Source organism: Mustela lutreola, chromosome 3 (genome assembly GCF_030435805.1).
Source record: "Mustela lutreola isolate mMusLut2 chromosome 3, mMusLut2.pri, whole genome shotgun sequence".
In the NCBI taxonomy this organism is placed as follows: domain Eukaryota; kingdom Metazoa; phylum Chordata; class Mammalia; order Carnivora; family Mustelidae; genus Mustela; species Mustela lutreola.
In genome coordinates, this window is record NC_081292.1 from 81,254,873 (window position 1) to 81,272,276 (window position 17,404).

The 17,404-nt window shown below is 35.3% G+C and overlaps 1 protein-coding gene across 3 annotated transcripts in view; it reads left to right on the plus strand.

Moving 5' to 3' along the window:
• PXDNL (peroxidasin like) overlaps window positions 1–17,404 on the plus strand; it is a 520,865-nt gene that overhangs the window by 335,074 nt on the left and 168,387 nt on the right. Inside the window, exons 5-8 of one of the 3 annotated variants that reach the window (XM_059166462.1) lie at window positions 2,320–2,391; window positions 8,806–8,877; window positions 12,446–12,615; window positions 15,124–15,241. In XM_059166462.1, the coding sequence (XP_059022445.1) occupies window positions 2,320–2,391; window positions 8,806–8,877; window positions 12,446–12,615; window positions 15,124–15,241 (432 nt within the window). Of the gene's footprint in view, window positions 1–2,319; window positions 2,392–8,805; window positions 8,878–12,445; window positions 12,616–15,123; window positions 15,242–17,404 lie in introns of those variants that run through there. The other 2 variants (XM_059166463.1, XM_059166464.1) reach the window with 2 other exon arrangements.

Here is a 17,404-nt window from a genome sequence, read left to right on the forward strand (position 1 = left end):
TGTGTGCTCTGCCTGCCTGCTGATCTGTGTGCAGCTGCTCTCTTTGCCACCAGACTGCAGGCTTAGTTGATTTAAAAAAAAAAAAAAAAAAAAAAAAGTACGCATCTGCCTAAACTGAATGGTGATCTCAGCGATTCCAAGCTGTGCAAAACTGAGCAAGTATTGTAACCTCTCTATACCACATTTTTCCCTTTGAATGATGTAGATTTTTGTAGAACTCATCTCACAACATAGTTGTGAGGATTAAAAATGTTGTGAGGATGGAGGGTGTAGTGAGTGCTGTGAATTGTGTAAAGTGATGAAGCAAATAATACATTATATGTTAATAAAAATGACTAAATGCATGTAATGCATGTGGAATAATAGTGTTTTGTGTTGCTACTGTTATTATTATTTAGTTCCTGCTAAAATTGAAGCCCTAATCAGCATTTATTCATAGTCGTCATGAAGTGTCCATTTGTACTCTATGTTAGTAAGCATGAAATCCCAACGATGCAATGCATTTAACTTGGAAAGAAAAATCCTGTAAATGGCCTCTTTCCAAAACTTTCTTCAATGTGGTCGCTGAAGCTCCTCTCTCTCCCTTCCTTCCTCCCACACGTGGTCTTACCCTGAACACCCCATTCCTATCTCTTCTTTCTTGAACTCTTCCAGGCTCTACCTCCTCCATTGTGTGCTAGACTAATGACAGAAGTAAGGATTTTTAGAGGGTAGTATGTAGTATGTGTGAGTATGTGTGTGTAATATAAAGAACAAAGACAAAGTTCTTTTATGCAAGCATTAAGTCAATTATGTCTTACACAGTGTCATTGTTGTTGCTTTTATAATGAGTGGGATCCTTGGAAGGAATGTTGTGACCATCAGCCAGGTTGTGAAATTTCAGGGAGTGGGAAGGTACAGCACTGCCTCGAGGATCCATCCTAACACACTCAGAAATTATCCTTCCATTTCAATTACATCCTCTTCATTTTATTGTAATTATTATGCTTTTGCATTGGTGTCTAAAGTGCTCATCCTGTAATAATGATTTAATAAGAAAGGAGCCTATGAATGAAATAGATGTTTCTTTTCTTTAAAATGTTTTTATTTTTTAAGTAATTCTAATTGTGGTTAAATAAATAATTAATGCAAACATATAAAATATAAAGCTTCTCTTCTTGTGTCCTCACTTCAAGTCAAATAACTTTCTGTTGACTAAGTCAAGTGCAATTTATTGTGTTCCTTGGTTTGGACATAATTCAGTATGAGACTGGGTCTGTTCTTTCTCATGGCAAATTTTATGTTTGAGGTGCTTTCTGCAGACAGTTCACTATAGACTACTGGATGAGGCTGTTGGTTTCATTTCGATGATTTTGATCAAGCTATTTTAGAAGTCAGGTGCAAGGTGGATATTTAAATTTTTGTAGAGAACTATGTAGCCTTAGCAGTGGATCTAAGATTTCCTCTACTCAGCCCTCTGTTTTCAAGGAATGTTTCTCCATTTCATCACAGAATTTCTGAGAGAAAGGGAAACTTTCTGTCCTCAGTTCTGCTGCTTATTATTCAAGAGAAGCCTTTCTGAAATGGCAGCTTTGGAAATTTCTACTGGATCAATTGCATAAGGGGTTACCAAGGACTGAAAAGGTCTAGTTCTAAATGGATTAAAACAAGATACATTATTTTGTATATATCCTTAGGCATAAATAATTCATTTTAAATAGTCATCATATTACATAAAATAGGTCATTTCTTATCTTCTCTAGCAGGAGCATTTCCCTCTATCCTGAAATGTAATAAGCATGTGGGCACGTGTAACGTGTCTTATTATCCTAGCTTCACTTTAAAAATTTTAATAAGTAGGGACGCCTGGGTGACTCAGTTGGTTAAGTGTCTGCCTTCGGCTCAAGTCATGATCCCAGGGTCCTGGGATAGAGCCTCGAGTTGGACTCCCTGCTCAGTGGGGAGCCCGCTTTTCCCTCTTTCTCTGCCCCTGCTTGCGCTTTCTCTTTCTTTTTCTCTCACATGCTCTCTCTCTCTCTCTCAAATAAGTAAGCAAAATCTTTAGAAAAATTTTTGAGTTGGAAGCATGACTTCACTAACCATGTAGCATCTTTATACTCAAGAGTGCTGCCTAAGAGAAGAGGTGACTTTGAGTACTGCTTCTGGATGTGCTTCCTCTTGGTTCCCTATTGGAACATCAGGTTTTAGACCCAGGACTGTAAAGAACAGAGGGGACTTGAAGTACTTCAGACTGAATTTCAGGGAAGCTATGTTAATTCTTCAAACATTTTATTTTGCTCACCAGCACAAGAAATAACCAACTTGTTTTGTGCCTTCCAGGTATATTCATTTCAACCAAATAGAAACGCTACAGGCGGAGACCTTTGGAGACCTTCTGAAATTAGAGCGACTGTAAGTGTTGGCTTTTTTTTTTTTTTTTTTTTTTAATTTTATTTATTTGACAGAGAGAAATCACAAGTAGGCAGAGAGGCAGCCAGAGAGAGAGAGAGGGGAGGAAACAGGCTCCCTGCTGAGCAGAAAGCCCCATGTGGGGCTCGATCCCAGGACCCTGGAATCATGACCTGAGCTGAAGGCAGAGGCTTTAACCCACTGAGCCACCCAGGCGCCCAAGTGTTGGCTTTTTAGACTCCTTTGCTTCTGCTTTACTTTTTCAGTTTATACAATGTATTGACTGTCCAGGAGATCAGGACATTTTGTTGAAAGCCTATGAAGCAAAGTCTGTACCTTTGTACTATAAGACAGAGTTACTGTACACCATTCTATCCTTTGAAATCAATGGAGAAAAGATGAATAACCCAATTAAAAACAGGGCAAAAGCAATGAACACTTCACGAAGGTGGTAAAAAACCACTCTGCAAACTTATGGCAGAATCTACCACAATTTACCATACACATCCCCTATGGCCTATCCATCAGTTCCACTTCAAGTTATGGACACAACAGACATGCACATGTGTGCATATGCATCAGAAGTGTGTTCTGGAGTATTAATGGCAGCATCACTTATAACAACTCCACCCTAGAGGTACTCAAGCATTCAACAACAAAAGAAGACAAATAAGTTGCTGGATATTCATATATATATAGCACATATGAATCTCAAACATTTTTAGCAAAAAAAAAATCCAAACATTGAAAATTACATTGTTTGACTTTTTTTTTTTTTTAAATTCAGAAATAGCAGGAACATGTGTAATAGCTAGAAGTTAAATAGTGGTTACCTTTGGAGAGAAGGAGATGTTAAGCAACAGCAGGAAGGAGCTTCTGGAGTCCTGGCAGTTTTGTCTTTTTCTGTTTTCCCAACTGTATTCACTTTCAGGAAAGTCATCATACTTATAGCATGATGTGTGTTTTTCTAGATGAATGTTTAATAAAATAACTTTTCTAGATGAATGTTTAATAAAACTTTATTAAAGACAATGACAAACCAAAAGAATACTTGGACACTCTCCTTTTGTATTGTCTTTTATCAGATGAAAATACTCTAGCCCTTCATTTCCTCTAATACCTTATATTAACAAATTAATTGTGATTTTAGCACAAGATATGGATTTTTTTTATGAACAGAAAAAGTGCAGAATGATGTAACTAAACTTAATCAGGAATCAGTTTGAATTAAAATATATCTGAAAAGAAATTGTAATTAGGAGTCTGTAGGTTTTGAAAAGGATGCCCTATGATTCTGATACATGAAATAGGCTAATAAAATTAAAAGATAAAAAAGAGCTAATCGACCATTTTTCCATGCCATTACTCCAGACTTATTCACATATTGAAGTATAGGAACTGTAATGCATAAAATTTCATTGTTTAGATTTGTGTTCTTGCTTTGCTGAATGTCATGGAGGAGCGAACTTTCCCCATTTCCTGCTCCATCAGGCTTCAGTTCCACCTCGGTAAATTCAAGATTTAGCATCACAATGACTAATAACCTCAAAAAAACCCGAGCCACTGACTTTAATGTTGGGGAAAGATTTGCTGATAAAAATAAGCACTGCTTTCCTCCATTGAAAACTGGGAAGGGGTGATTCCTGTTCCCCAAAGGAGATCTTGAAGCCCTCACAGGCCTGTTGATAGTGAGGGCATCTCCTACCTTTCAGAGTGGGCTGTTATCTTGGGATCCATGAATGTCTTGAAGGAGTAGGGAACGGAGCAAGGAAAAAAGGTTTAACTTTTAGTTTTCTCCCTATTATGTAAATAAAAACTATATACATATTTTTGAAAGATCTCTGAATATATTAATCACAATGTATTTTTGTTATATTTCTCTTTTTTTTAGTTCTTTGAATTCCCCTGCTTCCTCTGGAGTTGTTTTTTTTTTTTTTTTTTTTTTTTTGTCTTGGTCTTTCTTTGCCATGGTCCTGATTAAGCTCCAGTGCCTTGTGATCCTTGATATTTATACTTGAAAATATTGGTTGGGGGTCTAAGTTTCTCCTGTTTTCTTGTAGGTAGGTCTGTTTTCTTCCAAAATTTCCCATTTGGGAGGGAATGTAAAAATTTTTTAAATTCCAAAGAGAATTTTAGTTTGGACAGTTGGGTAGGAAAATGGCAGATTTCTCCATCTAAAATACTAGAATGTGAAAGGAAAGGCTTCCTCTTCAGTTGCTGCTCCACACAAAATTAGTTACTTTTCTTTGACAATTTTTAAAATTTCTTTTTTTTTTTAGAGAAAAACCTATAAAAATCATAAGAAAAATATATATGTGTATATATTCAGTGAGAATAATATAACACTTGATAAATAATATATTTAATAATAAGAAATATATATATATATATATATATATAAATTTTCTTCCTCTTAGCATTTGGCCACAGCTACAAATTAATTACATTTCTCCATCCACATGTTCAGTGAACCATCCTGTCCCTCTACTCGGTTTGGTGTCTTGGGTCCCAAACAATCAGATTGTTCCTGCTTGATATATTCCCTGGGATTCTGCTTTTTCTGTTTCATTTTTCAACCTTCTTCCATGCACTTTGTATTTTCCAGAGTTCACTGAAATCTCTTATCTGTTGATAACCTTATGCATCCTGTCCTTTTGAGTGTTATAGGTTTATTTATTGTATTGACCATCTGAGCTATTATTTCAGTTGACTTCTAAAAGAGAATGAGACAAATTTGCATGTCTCATTCACTCTTTTGAGTTAGAATTCTTCTCCCTATAACCTTGAAGTGTGTTTGTTGAGGTAATATTTTAAATATTAAAATTAAATTATTTTGTTAAGGTAATTCTCAATCTATACAAATTCAGCATGACTTTGTCTGTAACCACACATCCTCAAGTAATGTGCATTCAGCAGTGGTAGTAACAATATTTAGGATAGTTCTTTACTTACAGGCTTTGATAAAAGTCCCCATGTGTTGCATTCATAAATACCAACCTCTACCACTTGTGTGGAATGTTCTTTTCCCTGGGTGCATGATGCCAATACAGGCAAGTGAAGACATGCATTTTCATATTTCCTATAAAGAGAGGAGTTAGTTTGAAAATCCTGGTCCTTTACCAAACTTAAAATTTTCCCTACCAATAAGCCTTACTCTTAAAGAATCATAAACTAGTTATTATTATGTCACCAAGCAGAAGAATCTTTACACTTTGGTGAAGGCACATAGGTTGAAATATTCAAGCTGGTAATTTAGAGCTTGATGCACAGGCAGAAAATTGCAGTAATGCTTGTCAAAGTATATAAAAATATGACTTTTTGTGTAATAATTTGTGGTTGGTATTGAAGAACCTGATAACTGTGCTATTTCTCCCCAGTACCACTTGCCAATTGCAAAGTGGTGAGACTAGACGTTCTTCATAAGGCTGGATCCCTGTATTTATTTCATATGCACACTGACCTTGGAAAACTATATATAGCTTCTATATTGCATGGTTTTTCTTTTAGAAGCTTTAATGAATCTCTCTTTAAAAAATAGGAAAAATATACCAAGGAAAGGAAACCCTGGTATTCTGTAGCCATAAAGAACATTCATGGTGACTAGAATACATTTCGTTTTATTGGTTTGGAAAGAATACCAGTTTGAAACAACATCACACGGCATGCTTTATGGAGCAGCAGGGACTGGCATCGAATCAACCAGCCCAGAGATATCTTTTTTATCACGCATGTACCTCACTACAGCAAAGGCTCTTTCAACAGCTTTCTCTAAGTATAGGATCTGAATATGGTTTTCTCTACATCTTAGAAGTCTCTTGGATTTCCAGTGGTGATGTCTTGAGATGCTAACCTAAATTTCAGGCAGAAGATATACTTTTCTCTCCTCAGAACATTAATGTTGAAAAAACCCATTCATGGCTTGGTTTGTTTGATAATGTGTATATTTCTGTCACAAGAAAGAGATTAGACTTTGCATCAATTTCAGTGCAACGGATACTGTTAATTTTCTTTTTAACCAAATATCTTTGGTAAAAAATATTAGCAGCAAATAATTATTATATGAAATTTCCAATACAGGAAGAGATGCTTTTTAGGTCTTATTGGGGGCAAAACAATCAAAGTGATATTTCTACAAGTACAACTCAACAAATAGCAGACGCATTTTGAAGATTAACTTCACAGAAGTTGGAAAGAAGAAAGAGGAAAAAGAAAGCATAGGCATGCAGTTTTGCACCCCTGCTGAACAGTACCACTGAAATATGACTACTATTTTGGTGTTGTCACTGACATAGTAATCTAGGATGAATAATAATAATTATAATAATTATATAATTATATAATTATAATAATTATTATAATAATAAGCTCATTTTATAGACAAAGGAACTGAGGTTTAGAGATATTAATCTACTTGAAAACAAATAGTTATAGCAATAATATCTGATTTGGGAACCCTAATAATATGTATGACAGAAACTAATGTTGAAATAACATTAATTTGGACATTTTGTCACTATATCAAATGAAGGAAAAATTTTGATAATAATTTTTCAACATTTACATACCATGTTTCAAAATCTGTGATGATGAAAATATTATTATTATTATTATTTTTCTTGACTTGTTCTGCCTGTTCAACAATTCTGGTCTACTTGGCTTGGAAAATAAATAACATCTTTTAATCTCTGATTATTGATGCAATTTCCAGCCTTTTAAATATGATAAGAGAGAGGCACCTGGGTGGATCAGTTAATTAAGCAGCTGCCTTTGGCTAAGGTCATGCTCTCAGGGTCCTGGGATGGAGCCCCATGTCCCTGCTTAGCAAGGAGCTTGCTTCTTCCTCTCCCTCTGCCTGCTACTCTCCCTGCTTGTATGCTCTCTCTCTTTGTCAAATAAATAAATAAAATTTTTTAAAGAAATAGTTTAAGAGAACAATCAACATTGTTTTTACTGTTGTTATCACAGTGGGCTCTACTAGTTTTAAATAGTGAAGTAAGTTTATAGTCCTACAAAAAAACACGTGAATAGTTGTCCAAATTATGTGGCTTTCCCCAGGGTTCAGCTGCAATGTACTACAAGCTACTTCTCCATTATTAAATTCTATTCCAATATCTCCTGAGATATGGATATGGGTTAGGACTTTTGGGGAATGACAATTACTGTGTGACTTCTGTCTGTACGCCCATCTTAACCTAACTAACTGTTCATTGTTTCTTCTCTTGTCATTGCTTCTGAGTTTGGTGAATTGGGTGGGGCAGGAGAAAATGGGTATAAAGAACTAAAATAGTAAGGACCAGGAAAAAAATTATATCTACTCAGAAGTGTATCAAATTCCAAAGTCATAAAAATATTTTGACTCCTGAGGACCCCTCGTTACCTTAATCCCTAATTGAAAAAATAGTGAAAATTAAACAAAAACCATACATTGCTAGGAAAACATGGTCAGATAATCTTATTTAATTTTGAGATGGGGCACTGGCCGTGGAATTGGACTCAGAGTGAGGCTGGTTGTAGCTGTTAACATTTTCTACACATTATTTGATTATTTGTGCTCATTTCCCACAGTCCCTAGAAATCAGTGGCATGGAGCTTTCCTATTTTGCAGACTACTGTTTCGTCCTCTCTTCAAACATGTGCTCTTTGTTGAATATGTTTTCAGCTGTGCTAGTGGGTAAATGAAGCGTAGCTGGTGATTTCCTAGTCACAGTTTCTCTCCTCACAGTGGGAAGAAGTGGTATGGCCAGGGCAGTATTCAGGGAACCCACTCTGGTGCAGAACCGACCAGGTAGAAGGAAGGATAGAAATACTGTGGCCCTGGGCCTCAGAGTGCCATTGGCAACAGAGCCTGGGAATGTGCTTCTCTGTGATCTGCCTGGAGCACGGACATGGGCATGAATTTGAAAGGGAACAGGCAAATGGTTGGCTGAGCCAGGAACCACAGCAGCACCAAATGGAACTGTCATTTAGCAAGACTGCTGGTGGCCTGTAAGTGAAAGTAGACAAAGGGTTGCCATCCACAGGATCCAGTTAATCATGGCTCTCTTGCAGGCTGCTGCAGTCATACATCATTGTGCCATTCTTTTTGATGAATACATTCTCTACCTGGATTTCCTATGTGTTTAAAGACTTATTTCTGTGATTTTTCTCCTTAGCATTTGTAATTTCTAACTAAATAAAACAAGAAATGCAAAGAAACCATGGGTCAGAAAGTATATACATGTAAATCTTTAAAAACGTGCTTGCATAAGTGACATGCTTTTGTATTTGCCCTTTCTCACTGAAATACTTTTAAAAATGTATTTGGATCCACAATTCATTAAAAAAAAAAAGAAAGAAAGAAAGGAAAGAAAAGAAAAAGAAAAGCTCTCCCAAAGCATCATTGCCCTGTTGTGATTCAAAGTTACCTTTGTTTTTCAGGTTTTTGCATAACAACAGATTATCTAAAATCCCGGCTGGGAGCTTTTCTCATCTGGATTCATTAAAGAGACTGTAAGTGAAAGCAAGTGCACAGAAATAGAAACCTTATGATTTTCCCCCAAATAAATAAATCCTAAGCAATGATTTGCCTTTGTCTCCTTTGGCCCTGAAAGATCATTGCAATTCTAGCGTGTAAGGGAGAAAATGGTTTCGTTAACTGCAGAGTGATACAGGACGCAGACAGTCGACTAAGCTTTCATGTATTCTCTCAGAAGTGACATTCAAAAGGAATATTGAAGATAGAAGTTTTCCTTGGTTCTCAGTAATTTCCTCGCTGGTCAAATCTAAAGACTCCCAAGACTTCTTTTCCTTTAACTTTTATTTAAAAAGAGATGTAAGAAGTTCCAAAGAAAGTCTAACTCCTCCGGCCAGGCCTCAGAAGTTTTCCCTTGTTGCAGGAATGGTTACTGATAGAGTTCATTTCTTCCTACACTAAAAAATTTGGAGTAAACATCCCAATCCTGTTTGAGCCTCCAACTGCCTCGCTTTTCTCTCTGCCTGTGTGAATCACTCGCTTTTACCCTGATCTGTCTCTTCACCCCATTCTCTGGGTAGACTTCTGCCTTATTGATGGATTTGGGATTATTGTTTTTTTCCCTCAGTAAGTCCCAGTTATCAGGTAAAAGTCACATGTCCTGCTTCCCAGAGCTATTTGGAGGGCACAGAGTGGAAAAATCACAAAAGTGTATCTCTCAGCTGTCTTGGAGGTCATGCTGTTGCTGGTGTCTTTCTGGTGTAATGTGTCCAGGTCCAGGTCAATGGGCGAGGAAATCAGAACACTGGGGCAAATAAATTTGTGTTTAATTGGTGCCTGGAAATAACGCTTGGAATCATTGTGTTTCAAGGATCATAATTAATCAGGAGGACCATTCACCTAGCCCCAGTCCATTTTGTCAAGTGTATACTCTACTTTCATTGCAATTCTCACAGTAGACGCTGCTTTACTGTGTTTTCTCCTCAGGCTGTGCTCTTTGTGTCAGAACCACATCTGCTTGAAGATTCTCCTTTTCTGTCAAAATTTCCTCACTTCTCAGAACTGGTTGCACCACAGCCATTTGGATTAGCGCATCGATTCTTGTTTTGTTTTTATAAAAGACTTTATCTCTTAGAACAGTTTTAGGTTTGCAGAAAGTACTGAGATGTCCCACATACCCTTTCTTCCTAAAGAGCCTCTCCCTCCATCACCCTCCACTGGAGTGTTACATTTGTTAAAATTTATATCCCACAATCACTCAAAGTCCGTAATTTAACTTAGGGTTCACTCGTGTTTATTGTACTTGGCATGGGTTTAGATGAATGTATAAGAACATATATCATCACTATAATGTCACACGGACTATTTTCACTGCCTTTAAAGTCCTCTGTGTCCCACATATTCATCCTCTCCTCCCCTAACCTCTGGCACTAGACATTTTACCATCTCCATAGTTTGGTCTTGTCTCGAATATCATACCGTTGGAATCATACAGCAGGGAGCCTTTGCAGATTAACTTCTTTTATTTAGTCATAGGCATTTAAGATTCTCCCATGTCTTTTCATGGCTTACTAGCTAATTTCTTTTTAGTGCTGAATAATATTCCATTGTCTAGATGAACCAGTTTTTTTTATCCATTCACTACTGAAGGACATTTGTTGGCTTCCAAATTTTGGCAATTATAAATAAAGCTGCTTTAAACATCCATGTGTAGTTTTTTTGAGGGGACATTGTTTACACTTCCTTTGGGTAAATACCAAAGAGAATGATTGCTGGATGGCATGGTTAAAGTACGTTTCGTTTTATAAGAAATTGCCAGATTGTCTTTCAAAGTGGCCATACCATTTTTTAGCCCCAGCAGCAGTGAATGAGAGCTCTGTTGTTCCACACCCTCACCAGCATTTAGTGTCATCAATGTCCTGGATTTGGCCATTCTAACAAATGCGTAGTGTTATCTCATTGTTGTTTTAACATTCTTGTTTTTAAGTCATATCTGGAAACTGAAAAATGTCAAGGAATTTTGTAACAGGTCATGGGATGCTTTATTTTAGTAGCAGTAGGAATATATATATATATATATATATATATATATATATATAGTTTTACTTGCTTCATTCTCTTTTGTTGAACTTATCACTTGTGGTTAGAGTCACTGTCTTTGTATACTTGCAATTATAATTCTTTAAATGTTTCTTTTCTATATACATTTCTTTTTATTTTTTTTTATTTTTTTTAATTTTTTATAAACATATATTTTTATCCCCAGGGGTACAGGTCTGTGAATCACCAGGTTTACACACTTCACAGCACTCACCAAAGCACCTACCCTCCCCAATGTCCATAATACCACCCCCTTCTCCCAAACCCCCCGGGTATTTACCCTAAAGATACAAACGTAGTGATCCAAAGGGGCACGTGCACCCGAATGTTTATAGCAGCAATGTCCACAATAGCCAAACTATGGAAAGAACCTAGATGTCCATCAACAGATGAATGGATCAAGAAGATGTGGTATATATACATTTCTATCTCAGTATCATTCTTGACTTCTCAGGCTCTCAGAAAGTCTTGAAATGCTAAATCTCCTGTTTGTTTTTCTAATCCCTTTCTATTATACTTTCTTGTTAAATTTTAGTAGCAGCTTTTCTTTGTTGTTTTGTTCTAACTTCTTACGTTTTAATGAAACTGCATTAACTGCATTGCTGGAACACCCACAGAGAGATAAATACTCATAAAGAAGCAGAGGGAGACCCTTCTCACAGTGATGTGCCAGTATGCATATTATATGCATGTGCTATATATATTTCAAATGTTTTAAGCTAAATATAAGATAATGTTGTTAGTATGTTATGTTGATGAAGTGTCTCTTTTCATAGATGGTACACTGATCACTTACGGTCATGGTAAGCTGACATACAGATGATTTGAGCAAAGTTTTCCAGGGTCCATGAGATCTTGTTCAGTCTGAGATGGCGAGCACTTGTACCTAGTTATTCCAAATCCTCAAACCCATCACTGTCCAGGCTGTAATTTACACATGAATATCAGAATAAAGGAAAGTAACTGAGGGCTAGTAAATAAACTACATGTACCCCCAATAAACTCTATCTTCCACACTGAAATCTCTCAACTACTGGGAGAATGTCACTTCACAGGTAACACCTGGGAGTCTAAGAAACCTATGTGAATCACATGTGCCCTGTCGCCCCAGGAGCTGTGTGTTACACCTGATAGGGGTATCCCATCTGAACCATATCATTTCTAACTCATGACAACCACATTCCTTCCAAGAGTACTGAAAAAATTAATGAAGTGATTTCTAAAAAGTGCTTTTGGATCTTTAAGTGAAAGGGATTATGCAAATACAAGTGACATATTACTCTATTTTCAAATAGAAAGATTTGAATTTGAATTTACCTTATGCTTTTCTTTCCCTTTGAAACTGCCCACCGAGCAGTGAATAGTCCAAGTGAGCAATTTGGGTGTTGTGATTCTTGACTGAATACTATCAAAAGACAGTTGTCTTTTATTTAGCACACTTGTTGTGACATCTGATTTAATAGTTACTAAAATTTCAACAGTTGTAATTCTTCCCTGCATGCCTAGGCGTCTGGATTCCAATGCTCTAGTTTGTGACTGTGATTTAATGTGGCTGGGGGAACTTATGCAAGGCTATGCCCGAAATGGCCAAACTCAGGCTGCTGCTACATGTGAATATCCCAGAAGGCTCCAGGGACGCTCCATCGCTTCGTTAACAGTAGAGGAGTTCAACTGTGGTATGCACTTTTCTCTCTGTGTGTAAAATGGAAATGTCTTTTGTTTGCCCCCTTTCTATAAAGGTTTCTATATGATGTTGTATTTGGAAGAACATAATACCAGAAAATGTTATCAAGGGATTTAGTTAAAAGTATGGTCAAAGGCCTTGAAAAATGAAGTTTTTATCATCCATAAACAGAGCTGAGATGGTCCTGGAGCATCATTTAATCCAACTTCCAAATTTCAAAGGAGAAATATTAAGGGAAATTATTTTTCAACAAGGTCACAGGACACTCTGACCAGCATTAAAGTTTTCCCGTAAACCAGTATTACTTAAGTGTTAATAAATCAATAATTGAGGTTTTTTCAACTTCAGATCAAATGATTTTTAATATTCATAATAGTAAAGCAAACTCTGGATTTGGTAAGCATAATTCTTATTCTGACCACTTTAATAATTCTATCAGACTTTAATTAAGGATCCAAGTATAGTTTCTTAGAAATTATTTGGTTCTCGGTGTGTTTGGGTGGCTCAGTTGGTTAGGCATCTGCACAGCTCAGGTCATGATTCCAGGGTCCTGAGATTGAGCCTTGTGTCCTGCTCCCTCCTCAGTGGGGAGTCTGCTTCTCCCTCTCTGCCTGCTGTTCCTTCACCTTGTGCTCTCTCTCTCTGTGTCAAATAAATGAACCAACTCTTCAAAAAAAAAAAAGAATTTATTCAGTTCTCCCTTCAGGCTTTTAATATAAATAAATATCTACTTGTGTATCTATCTAATCAATTTTATATATAGCTTTAAATATGAATAAATGAATATACATACATAGGCATGCATATGTGTGATAATTGGGCTCCTTGAAAATATACTAGGGCGATAGCTTATAGCAGAAATTGCTTTCTAATGCCCCATTCACTGGAAGCCAGTATAGTTTAATTCTATCCAGACTGAGAAGAAAAGTGATTTGTCTTTATTTATAAATAAATCTCAAATTTGTCCATAACATCCATCTTTACTATCAACTCAGCATTTGTGTCCTAGTCAAGTTTGCTGGGAATTTAGAGCGTCTTAACTGCTGTGCCAGCTTTCATTTTCTTCCCTCTCCAATCTATTATGTTTGGGGAGATCTTTTAAAACACAGATCTGATGATATAATTCTTCTGTGCTCTTTTATAGCTTCCCATACCTTCAAATGAAACGCCACATCCTTAACAAGACCACACTTCCTATATGTTGTGGCCCTTGGCTACTCTGTAACCTTGATTTATTCTGCCTCCGAATCTGTCAGTGATGTTTAGTCATTATGATGTTCTTTCAGTTCCTAGAAGTTCTTAAGCTTTTTTTCAACCAAGACTCTGTATACGTTATTTACTCTGCCTACAATATTCTTCTTGCCTCCCTTCTTTTAAGAGCCCTCTTCTTAAAGATTAGTTACTTGGAAAAGCTTTATTTAATTTTGCTCTCTACTCACCTTTTCCCTATCCCACACACTCTGAGTCAGGTCCCTTTTCATAATCTATCAAATCATCATTTATTTTTCTTAGCACTTATAGCAACATATTATCATACATGTTGTGTTTGTTTTACTTTCAGTTGCTTTAACAAAACTATAAGCTCATGAGTACAGAGAATTTGTTTTGATCATTGTTTCATCACCTACTTAGCACTATGCCTGACACACTGTACTGTTGAATTCTTTTTTAAAATAAATATATGTAAATGAATCATACCATTTTTCTAAAAAGGATAAGGCCGGGATATTGGTTATATGGACTTTTGTTGTAGTGGTTAAGATTAATAGAGAGTAACATTCTCCAGACATGTCAGATCTGGTTATTTATTAATGATTGGAAGTCTCAAATGACCCACTTAAAAAGAAAGAGCTTTATCACTTAGAAAGGTTTAAAAAATTATGTTAAATTTGTTGTAGAAAGGCAAAGTTCCCTTTTTTAAATTGTTCTCTATAATTTAAATTCAATAATATTGTCTGGTTCATTAAATATCAATCACTTATTGAAATTATTTAAATGTTTCCATGTTCATCACTAATTATTATCTGAGAATGGAAACACTAATTTATATTAATAAGTAAGGTTGTTCAACCAGGTTTGAGGTCTAGACATACAAATTCTTATAAATTGTATAAAGTGGGTTGTTAGATGCTAATTGTCTAGAGAAATGCCTGCAAAATTGCAAGCTCAACTGAAGTACTTAGCTTGAAATATTGACCCATAAACTCAAACTCCTTCCATAAATATGGCTGTATTGGACTACTAGAAATAAAAGCATAGGGAAATTTATTTAATTTACCTCATTGGAAATTCCTTTATGCAGTAAATCTTTCAAACTTCTAAAGTTTTGTGAAATATATGTCTAACATCAAAACTGGTACATTACTGGGTAGATGCAGTATAATTTGTAAAACTTTAATGTAGAAGGAAATTAAAATTATCTGTAGTCCTTTGTCAATAATATTTTAGAGTACTGTAATTTTGTGTCTTTAAAAGTATACCAATAATTCTTCTGTTACAGAGAGTCCTCGAATTACTTTTGAGCCCCAAGATGTGGAGGTAACATCAGGGAATACTGTCTACTTTACTTGCCGGGCTGAAGGAAATCCTAAACCGAAGATTATTTGGATACATAACAAGTAAATACTGAGCATAGACATGTGTTAATTCCCAAATTATCAGTGTTTCTTGATATTTCATAAAAATGCCTTTTAACTGTCAGCTTTTGACTGGAAGTATCTGGAAGACTACTTAAAATGCCTTTTAGCTGTCATCTTTTGACTGGAAGAATCTGGAAGACTACTTAAAATTCTATATTTCCAGATATCAATGATTGTGAAATTGAGTAAAGGAATTTTGCATTATTTCTAGAAGGAGATATTGGGATAATAACTAGTATGTTTTAAAATCTGAACATAATTAGACATAACCTCACCTTAATTATTTTAGTTTCAAACTGGTATTTTACATTTGATGTTGCAAATTTGACATAGTAAGTCAGTAGAACATTACATAAGTGAATTGGGAATAAAAAATATTTCAAGACTATTTAAAATACTAGTCACTTACTTTATTCTTATTGCACAATTTGATAAAACATGGTTTCTATGAGTCTAAAACACTGAATATAAAGTTAAATAGTGATAACAAACTTACAAAAAGTTAAAATTTTAGAGTGGCAAAATAATGTGAAATAGATACATAGAATGAATCATATACTTAATACATTCAATGATAGTACTTGGACAATTATATTATCATTAATTGTATTATTGGTAACTAGCATGGTTTGCATGTGTCTTTTCCATGCCTCCACAAAATTTCATTGGTTGTTTTCTATCATGTGTGTAATCAACTCTAAATTTTTATGCTTTTATTTATAAATAAAATATATTTTATGCCTTTTTGTATATAATTTATATTCGTAATTGTAGTAAAAAAAAAAAAAACCCAGACATGTTTGTAAAATGTGCTGTTAATTTAAGCAAAAATCTAATAAGTATAGGTTAAAAATAGCTTGGAAAGAAGGCAATTATGAATGCTATTAAATCTGGAATCTGGCCCAGGAGAAAGACATCAGTTGATAGAAAACTTCAATTTATTTCCATCTGGTGATTATTCAAGGGTACTTGAGAAATAGAAATTGCTGCTTGTAATGCCTTCAAACTGCTTGCTCTGCCCTCTTACAATTTAAATTCAGTCATTATGTGTTCAAGGTTACAACGGTACTGACTAGTATTCAGAAAGGAACAAATAAAAAATCATATTGCCTGATGTATGACATAAGAGTTTGAAATATGATGACTAAAGAAGCTAAGATGCATTTTAAAAGAAACAAAGAAATTGAAAAAAAAGGAATAAGATGAAGGAAAAGTGAACCTTAGATAGAAATTTCTGTTATAATATTAGCCATTTCGTATAGAAAAAAATAGAAATGAAAAGGAAGAATTCATACCAAAAAATGTTTAACATTAACACATCTTGCTGATTATTTCTCATCAAGGATTTTTTAATAAAAAGATAATATATATGCTGAAAGTATGTGAAATGTATAGTACAGCAGATAATTTGAAACAAACATCTGTTTAACATAAAGTAGGCCAAGAAAAGAAAATTCTACCAATTCATTAGAAGCTACCTAGGTGTTTCTTCCTTAACATTCTCCTGCTTTCCTCCCCTGAAGATAACCTCTATCCTGACTTTAGGGTCCATAGAACAGTGGGTTAAGAACTGATTAGACATAAGCAAATGTGGAATTAGAGAATTAGAGGGTATGTCTGTTGGAGTAAATTATCTGTCAGGGTAAGAAACATGGAAACTAATCCAAAGGTCCAGGACATCTCCACTAGGAATTCCAGAAACAGAAGTTAAGAAATAATGAGCTGGAGTCAATGTTTAGAGAAGTAACAATGAGAACTTTTCCAGAAATGAAAAAAAAATCATGAAATTTCCGCTTAAGAATTGTACCGATTCCCAACTAGGACTTAAAAAAGAAATCCGTATCTGGTGAATGATGATCAGAACATTGAATGAGATAAAATCTTTCATTCCAAGATAATTTGCAGATTACCCTCAAGTGCACAGCAATTACACTGACAGTTGACTTTAAACACAGAAGGTAATGGCATGTATTTAGCTTGTTAAAGAGAAAGAATCTAGTTTCCTTCAGTTTTAGATTCAGCTAAATTATCTGAGAAGTACAATAAAGACACTTTCAAAGAGTTGAGCGTTACTTAGGGATATTTGCTAAAAGTATTATAAATAAGGAAGATATGCAAGAACCAAAGGTGAAAACAAAGTAT